General features: G+C 34.0%; 1 protein-coding gene across 1 annotated transcript; it reads left to right on the top strand.

Moving 5' to 3' along the window:
* Positions 1 to 5614: 5614 nt before the first annotated feature.
* On the top strand, positions 5615 to 9675 carry LOC127867750 (phospholipase A and acyltransferase 2-like). The gene is made up of 4 exons (XM_052409113.1): positions 5615 to 5796; positions 8003 to 8171; positions 9007 to 9136; positions 9466 to 9675. Exons 1-4 carry the CDS (start codon positions 5688 to 5690, stop codon positions 9565 to 9567), a joined length of 510 nt encoding a protein of 169 aa, XP_052265073.1. The 5' UTR covers positions 5615 to 5687; the 3' UTR covers positions 9568 to 9675.
* The last annotated feature ends 354 nt before the right edge of the window (positions 9676 to 10029 follow it).

The following is a 10029-nucleotide window of genomic DNA, read 5'->3' as shown; positions in this document are numbered from 1 at the left end:
TGGATTAAACTTTTTGCACATCACAGACCTATAATGTAATCTTAAGTTTGTAGATTCACATTTTGCATTTTCATCGGTCCATACTGAGGTGGTAGATCCATAATGTTCATATTTAGAAGTCAACATGTCAAGTCGATGGAATCTCCTTCTGTGTATGTCTCACTCCATATGTTTTGTTTATGGACTCACATTTTGCATATTTATTAGCACTTAAGTGCAGTTTGTAGATTCACATTTTGCATCTTTATATGCCCGTCTCAGTTAACGATGGCGTCTTTATTTATTTTTAAAGCCTGTCACCTCCTGAAAACATATTAGAAAGAGCCATGGCTAAGATTGGGGAGATTGGCTACAACATAATCTGGAAAAATTGTGAACATTTCGCAAAGTTCTGTAGATACAGGAAGGAAAAGAGCGAACAGGTTGGTTAAATCATTAAAATGAATGTTGATTTTTATGTGTAACATTTGTCTTCACGTACCATATACATATTGACCTGTTTGTCTTTACAAGTTTCAGCAAATTGGTGTCAGTGGTACTTACTATTTCATTTTCATTAAATGACTGGTAATAAAGAACATACTTTAACGAAGAGCGACATACTAGTGTAAACACTTTTATGAAATCAAAGCAATTCGATTTTGCATTGAAAATCATTAAGCTAATAGAACCTATTTTAACCAATATGTATCATTGGGTGCACATTTAACATGCATCGTTTTACTCTGCATGCAGGTGGAGAGTTTGATCTTGTCGTTGGCTGCTTACTGTTATAGTGTCACCATTCTGTTGCGGATGAATCTGTGCAAGAAGTAGAAAAACGAGAGCGCCGATGTCGTCGAAAGACTATTTGCAAGATACATGGAAGAAGGCAAAAAGGTTACAGCGCTATTTTGTGACATTTCTAAGGCTTTTGATAGAGTATGACACACACGGGTCAATTCATAAGCTAAGATTCCGTGGTATCTCGGGCAATCTTTTATCTTGGTTACAGGACTATCTTAATAAAAGAAGACAGTCTGTTGTAATTTCCGGTTGCAAATCTTGCTCACTGCCTATCAACGCTTGTGCGAGATATTCAGTGCCCTGTTCGCCTGTGTGCAGACGATACTGCGCTTTATATAATTGTCGACAATCCGGTTGATGCAGCCACTTAACTCAACGCTAATCGTGTAAAAATCAATTCCTGGGCCGAAAAGTGGTTGGTTACCTTCAATTCATCTATTACCGAGTCATTAGTAAGATCAAGAAAAATCAACCGCCCGATCCCCCCCCCCTTTTTCGTTATCGAAAGCACAATAAATAAGGTTTCGTCTCATAAACATTTAGGTCTGAACTTTTCTAACTCACGCTCCTGGCATGACCACATAGAAACCATTAAGAACAAAGCATGGCAGATAATAAATATAATGAGATCTTTTAAGTTTTACCCTCGATAAAAAGACATTTCAATGATGGCGAGTGGACGCTGAATGTTCTTCACGCACGTTTGCGAATGCATTGCAGCAACTTAAATGTACATTTGTACGCGAAAAACATATCGGAATGTGGAGAGATTGAAGACACATATCACTTTTTCAGTTGTTCTACATTTATCGAATTTATAATGAATTTATTTTATTGTCGTTACTTTCTCAAGTTGCGATAACTCTGTCACTTTTATCTCTTTTTTTATTACAAATTAATAATGCTGATGTATATAAACGTAATATCTTTCTTTCGCTGTCTACATTATCTTGTTACGTTTTTTAATTATTTCCTTTATCTTTTTTTCATTCCGATACTGTATACTTATATGTACATATTATTATTCGCTATTCTTAGTTTCGACATTATGTACATTGTAGTTAAATGCTCAATTGCTTACACCTCATCAGCAGCACTTCCAAATGACAGAAGAGAGACATAGCATAAGCTTCGAGCTTTTTTTCTGAATTCTGTCAATTTACACTTTGCAGTCCTTATGTTAAGCATATTTCATCAAAAGAAGCTAGTATGTTTTTAATGTATTATATTGCATACATGCTCTATATGAATAGCTTAATAAATAGTTTTTAAACCAACATATAAGGTATGTGCATCACTTTTAGTTGTATAAAGTGCAATAAAATATTAATAATATGTGTTTCTCGTTCTAACATGTCTTTTCTATATCGAATCTTATGTGATGATTTGTATGGTATAATATTATTCAGAAAATATATATGCGCTGAGATGTATGAAATAAATATATCAGACAATTTTTGCCATCTTTATTTAATAGTGCTATAATAATAATAATGTGTTTTGTCTATGTTTATGTATAGGTAAAGTGGATATTTGGATTATAATTGTCTGTTGTTTTGAGTAATAAAACTAGTTTATTGTTAAATGTATTTAATTTGTATTAATAGCAATATCGTTGTTGTTATTATTGTCTTTATCTCAAGAATAAGTTCTTGACTTTAATTGTAAGTTGTCTTGATATCACCAATACGTTATTGATTTCAGTTTTCGGATGTCTTAATCCGACGAATATGTTCCATATTTCAGTTGTTGGTGGCCTTAACATCAACGATTATCACGTTCTTGATTTCACGTGTTGGTTATCTTGAACATGAACCGCGATTTACCGTTTAGGATGCTCCGCTAGACGCTGGCCTCATTGTCAGCGAACAAGAGAACAATTCTTACCGTGGTTCACAATGATACCCGATACCATAGACCTTAATGAGGTTAAAACGATCAACTAGTAAATGCACAAATGGCTCGTTTTGGCTATTTTAATCACGTTTTTATCTATACAAAGTGTAATTGCTAGTATTTTTATTGTCGCTGATGTTACAACTTCAATATTTGTCATGAATTAATAAAAACAAATGGCTTGCAATACAAACAAACAAAACTTTCAACAATATATAACATAGGGTACATAAATATGCTTATTTTCATAATTGTATTGATTTAATTTGATTCTTTGTTTAGATGAACACTATAATGTTCTAAATTTGACCATAAACGTTAAAAGTGTGTCATGTTTTCTTAGTTTACGTCAATTAGCTGAGATTTGAACATTTCAATATGGCAAGGAGCCCTACTATCGTAATTGTAATTAATGATATCGCAACAAGAAATGGGTTTTTACTGTTGAATTACTTGTGATATTAATAATGCTTGTTGGGCGGTATAATTAATATGCCCCATAATATATCATACATAAAGGTTTGGAAACATATCAACAAATTGTTCTTGTTAAAAATACTATCAAATCTATTATTGTTGGATTACCTTTAATCTAATATAGCAGCACAAAAACGCTTGATGTCCATCCGAATCGAACCATTGACGATATTAACAAAAAATGTAATTCGCTACCTTTGCAGCACATACAGTGTAAAAACTGTATTGTCTTTTAAACGTTGTACTAGTATATTAGTATAAATAGTATATTGTATGCATTATTTTTGTTATCAATAACATTTTTTGAAATGTCCAGTTTGCGATTCTTTGAAAAAGTCTTTGTATTTTAGTACAATATATATATTCTTTGGTATATTAATGTTGCTCTGTGCAATCCAAATAATAATTTGAAAATGATTGCTCTTTTTAGTACATCGCAAATATAATGTGATAGGTTAAAAGTTGTGCTTCATAATGAACTGTTTTGACAATGGCCGCTGGTAATATCACTATATCACAGGTATGCAAAAGTGTGTTTATACATCAACATAAGTCTTTAATTAAATGACTTAACAAAGTACTATATGTGTATTGATAGATTGATGCCCAGAACAGTTAATACATTTACATTATAGTTATCTGTTCGGTATACTTTGCTAACAATTTGTAAGATATTTGACAAAATTGATGCAGAATGGCCTAACAAACAAGGGCCGTAGGGCCCGCATGCACACTCATCTTCGAAAATATTGTATTCGATCGATCGAAATAGCAATATTACGTGAAATTTAACAAACATACTTTCATGTCAACACAATTAAGTCATTCACAATGTTGCCAGATTCATTACTGAATCCATGAAACTCCGTGAGGAAAAATTACAAGCGTTTGCTTCTAAAACAAGATAACAATTGATGCAAAGCATCAAAAGGCGTCGGGAATTTCAGTGTAAAAGGCACTCAATGAAGTTACATGGAACGAATTTTTTTCTTCTGTAAATATTAATATATTGGCCGATTATTTTAAACAAAATAGAAAAAGATACTGGTATAACCATTATCTATGATTTTGTGTTATAACCCCCAAATAACCATTATCTATGATGTTGTGTTATAACCCCCAAATAACCATTATCTATGATTTTGTGTTGTAACCCCCATATATTTCATAGTTCATTTTATTTAAATTGGTTTCCTTTTTTTTACTGGCATCCGTGTGAAGTTTTCATTAATGGAACAGAGCTGTGTAGGTTTTAAAAAATCTGCTTCATCTTGTAAGCGTAATTTCAATTTTTTTCTCAACTTCAAGGGGAGATGATTCTGAACTTATTCTTACGTTGCTCATGTACGATAGGGGTTGAGTACTCATTGATATGAAAACACTGTTAAAGTTTTAATGTGTTTACGAACCCCCCCCCCCCCCCACCCACCCTCTCACACATATATTTCATGGGCATAATAAAAACAACAAAAAATGGTTAAAATAAAACAGCTTATTTAATTAAACTAAAATGTCTACATCAAAACAGAAAGTTAACATAGAACACAAATAAAGTAAATTGATTCTACTGGGGCTCAAACCTTGGGCCTCTCACATGTGAAGCGAGCGTGTAACCACTACACTACGGAACCGCTTGGAAAATCACCTTCTAACTAAGATATTAATAAGTGACTGTAGTGTAACGGTTATCAATAAAGCAATAAACCGTGTAATCGCTGTTGTCTTGTAAAAATGAAGAAACTACGCGTTAACCAAAACTCGAACAGCAAAGGTATGCGCTATTGTTACAAAAACCACAAAATAAATATATTTTGATTATGTTTTGTATTTATACAAAACCAGAAAGTTTCACCGGTTCGCGTATTTACCCAGTCTCTGTGTTCTTCATATTGCCCAGTCCCTGAGATCAGTTATTAATTAAAAGAATTAGCTTTGCATTATTTGCAATAAATGTTGTAGTAAATGTAATAGGCACAAATGCAGTACTTATTTACACTAACTTACACAAAAAAATCACCACTATGCAAGATATTCTGACAACAAAAATATAAAAATTGATCCGTAAAATAACTTCTCCTCCCATAAGCGAAAAAAAACGTATTACATTTGAGTCGCCGCACTTCAGTGCGACGCCAATAAATATGTAACCCTAAATATATTGTCTATATATTACTTCTTTTTGAGTTCTTGTTAATACGTACACGTTTGTAAATAATGTTTGAACACTTTCATTGTAGTTTGTGTTTATTTGCATACTTGTTTTTGTATTGTTATGATGCACTTTGACTGACTATACTTTGTATGCTTGTATGTAAATGGTTAAAGGCGTTTTGCCGATATTCAAATAACCAACTTGCGCTTGAACTTATTCATAATCGATATACACATGTAAATAAATGGCTACTGTACACATGTTCTTTTGTTGAGTTTTTTTTTTAGTGGGAAATCCCGTACTTTCGGTTTTATTGATCCAAATTGTTTTATTGTTACCCAAGTGCGAGCTCGCCGTGTGACATATTAGTAACATTATGGCTCAGCAGGTTGTGGAGCATAACCGGACTGTTTTAGATTCACTAGAAGAAGGGGACCTGGTAGAGTTCAATAGGGGCTTATATTCGCACTGGGCCGTCTACAAAGGTACGTACGGTTGGATATTTAAAAATGATTTTCGTTAAGCGAGTGAAAACGTATCATCGTTTGGTCATATTTAATTATAACACACATTTGTTTACGACTCTTTGTTTAATAAGTCAAGGCAACTCCGCTTTTAGCAATTTATATCAATACGTCATATAAACATTCAAGTTTCACTATTTACAGTCAAAATAAGTGACATGTATATGCGCTCAATATTCGAACAGCGCCACACCAAATGGTATTCAAATGGCTGATACTTGTTATAAGTACGCACATGTATGCCAATAAATGGGTTAATGTATACATTTATGATTTATTTAAGAATGGGAATTACCTGGATTGCGTTCAAAACTGCCAACACGAGCGCAAAAACCATTATTACACTGAATATATATGCAGTATTTACAAATATCGTTTCGAACATACCTACCGTTGGCATATCATATTACTTTCTATTGTTCAACATGTATTGTTAAATAACTCTAGTCTGCATGCAAGGTTAAAGTATTCATATAATTGCGCTGGCCTATGTGATTTAATCCATAACGTTTTTAGTAGCTAACGTTGGGAATGTTCTATGTCAATTAAGTTAATTCTACTATCCTTTCACAGAAAACGATCCGCCATGTGAGGAGGGGGTTCATTTCATGGACGTATTTACTATTCATAACAAAAGAGTGCGTTATTGTGTAATGTATACTTATTCAGTTAAATAGCGGATTAGATTATTCGTCAACCTGGTAGTTATAAACTGAATAAACTTCTTAAATGCGTAAATTGCTTGTCTTCTGATTTCTATATGTTCCTTGGAAATAAATTACTAGTATGTTTGACGTTTATTGTCTTTAATTTCTATGAGGTATCCTATTTTGAAGGAAAACACTAAAATAAATTTGAAGCAAAAAAACAAACAATTATGATGCGGTTTCGTGTTCGGTCAGGACTTTGATTTGGGCTTTGGTCGCAGCTCGAACCATTCAAGTCTTTTTGAAGAGCTTATACTGTTACGTTACGTCAATGCATGACATAAATGTCAGATAAAGGAATGCACGTTTGAAGATTTATATTAGAAGCAATAAAATGGGCGCTTATATGCATGAAAACCTTGGCAATATATAACTAGAAATGGCGCGACAGAGGCCGACGCGTATCCCCACGCCGCATGTTTGACCCAGGGGCGCCCCAGGGTTGATAATGGGGCCATGCATAGTTGAGATTTACCGTATTGTCATAAGATATGTTCAGTATCAATTTGAAGTAAGTCGGTGTAGAAATAAAGAATTTGTAGTAAAAGGCAATTTTTGGTGGGCGTGGTCTATGTGGGCGAGGGAGCCCCAGGGTTGGTAATGGGGCCATGCATAATTGAGATTGACCGTATTGTCATAAGAGATGTTCAGTATCAATTTGAAGTAAATCGGTGTATAAATGAAGAAGTTATAGTAAAAGGCAATTTTGGGTGGGCGTGGTCTATGTGGGCGGGGGCGCCCCAGGATTGGTAATGTAGCCATACATAGTTGAGATTGACCGTATTGTCATAAGAGATGTTCAGTATCCATTTGAAGTAAATCGGTGTAGAAATGAAGAAGTTATAGTAAAAGGCAATTTTGGATGGGCGTGGTCTATGTGGGCGGGGCACCCCAGAGTTGGTAATGGGGCCATGCATAGTTAAGATTGACCGTATTGTCATAAGAGTTGTTCAGTGTCAATTTGTGGGTGTAGAAATGAAGAAGTTAATGTAAAATAACATAAAAAAATGAGTGAAAATCTCTGACCTGGCCCCACCCCAACCCCCATAACTTTTGACCCAGGGGTCAGATCAAAATTCAAAATAACGCAGCGTCGCACATATGCTCATAGCTACCGTGTGTGTAAGTTTCAAGGTTCTAGTGCTTATAGTGTAGGAGAAGATAGTGGACAGTACGGACGGACGGACAGACAGACGGACAGACTGCGGAGACAACCACAATATCCCAACGCTTTTCAAAAAGCGTGGGGATAACAATCGAGTTTGTTCTAGGTAATGTACGAGTCCATGTACAACAATTATTACTAACACTTGCTTATACATTTATGTGAACTGTTTGTGATAGGCGATCAAAATAAGAACACTTGATAATGTATCTTAAATAATATGAGGATAGTTGGAAATGATCCTGCAAAAATAAGGACCGTGAGCTGTATATAACAAAGTTCTGTCCTGTGTCAGGAAGCAGCGATGTCATCCATCTAGCTGGCATCGGAAATGAAGGCGTTAATGCCAACTCTAGTTCTGTCTTCACTATCTGCGGTCAGAGATTCAACAAAGCGGTCGTTCGCGTCGACGATTTCTGGAAGGTTGCCGGTGATTCGAAGGCCTACAAGAAAAGTTGCAACACGTACTTCCTATTTAATGTTTTGCATGGAAATAAATGGTTGTATTAATGCTATTCGATGGCACATGTATTTGCCTACTGTCCTTCTAATATATGATATTAGGTACGTTCATTAATCGCTATAAGTTCGTTTTACAAATATTAATTAATGTTTATAAATAGCACATATTCATGGTTGTCTTACTTATTGCTAATATGCATTTATTTAAATTGAGTTTTCTCCCATTGCATCATCTTTGATGTTTATATATGCCGTGGTCACGTTCACGGATACACCTTTTGCATAGTTATCATTTTAGAACATGTTTGGTTTGTGGACTCCCATTTGTATATTTATAGGTACACGCATTTTGTTTGTAGATTCACCCTTTGCCTAGTTGTCAGTACATACGGTCCGTTTGCAGATTAACCTTTTGTATATTTATAAGAACATATGTTACGTTTGTGGAGTCACCATTTGCATATTTATCATTCCATGTTCTGTTCGTGGATTCACCTTTAAGTCCATATGTTCCTTTATGGATTAACATTTTATACATTATAATTTTATAACTTTATGTTGAGTTTGCGGATTGACCTTCTAATTTTTTTAAGTCTATGTTAAATTTGTGGTTTTACCTTTTGCATATTCATAAGACCATGCTGAGTTTTTCATATGTGTAAGTCCATATGTTCAGTTAGTGACATTGCACTTTGCATTTGTATCAGTTCATATGTCCAGTTTGTGGATTCTCCTGTTGAATATTTATAAGCACGTATGTGTATTTAGTGGATTCACCTTTTATATATTCATCTGCCTGTTTTAGTTACCAATATCATCTTTATTTATGTTTATCAGGAGGTTTTCCCCTCAAAAAATATTAAAAAGAGCCATGGATAAGATTGGGGAGATAGGCTACAACCTACTGCGGAGCAACTGTGAACATTTCGCAAAGTACTGTAGATACGGGGAGGAAAAGAGCGAACAGGTACGTGATTACATCTACAACATTTACGTGACTTTTTACATGTGAAATTGGTACTGTATTCATACGAACATGTTTGTAATTGTATTCAGAATCAAATAAAGTTTCATCGAGTTGGTTTGAGCGTTATTTCGTATGTTATTTAATGACGGATCTTAAAATATGAAATTTTATCAGGGCGGAAAACTAAAGAGGAATCTTTTTATATAATGAAGTCAATTAAATTTTTCATCAAAAGTCCTAAACCAAATTGTTTTTAAACAATAACATTCAAATCAATCAATATAATTAAAGAAACGTTATCTTGAGCAAAGCATCGTTTTCATCTGCAGGTGGAGAAGGTCGTCAAGGTTGCTGGTGCCGCCGCGGTTGGTATTGGTGTGGGTGCGTTATACTACGGGATGTTAAAGAAGAAGAAAAAAAAAGATGAATAAAACAATAATGACTTCAAAGTTGATTATGCGTTTTAATAAGTAAGCATTTTGATTTCACAAGTGTCATGTATCGTCAGATGTTCTATAAATATACAGTGTTATAACTTGTTATTGTTTGTTTTGTTTAAAGATTGCTACGGTAAAATCTTGTAACGATTTCATTGAATTGCTCTTAAAAACATTGTATTGAACTTGTGATGAAAACATGACAGACAATTTAATATCAATAAACGTTATTATGATTTTAAAATATATGAATATTTAAATTTCTAGTATTGACCTTTTAATAATGTGTGTATCTAAGAGCTACTTCGGGTATGGGTACAGAACTAAAATTAGTTCAATAAATCAAACCTGCGCGATCGGCATACAAATGCGAATTAAAATAAGTGTAAGAGTTATATGTGCGTTGTTCTTATTTTGTTTCTAACTATTCATATATTTTTTATAAATGAATAAAGC

The sequence above is a fragment of the Dreissena polymorpha genome, chromosome 2 (assembly GCF_020536995.1).
Source record: "Dreissena polymorpha isolate Duluth1 chromosome 2, UMN_Dpol_1.0, whole genome shotgun sequence".
Classification (NCBI taxonomy): domain Eukaryota; kingdom Metazoa; phylum Mollusca; class Bivalvia; order Myida; family Dreissenidae; genus Dreissena; species Dreissena polymorpha.
Note: the sequence above shows the minus strand (reverse complement) of the source record. Positions and strands in the feature narration are given on the sequence as shown.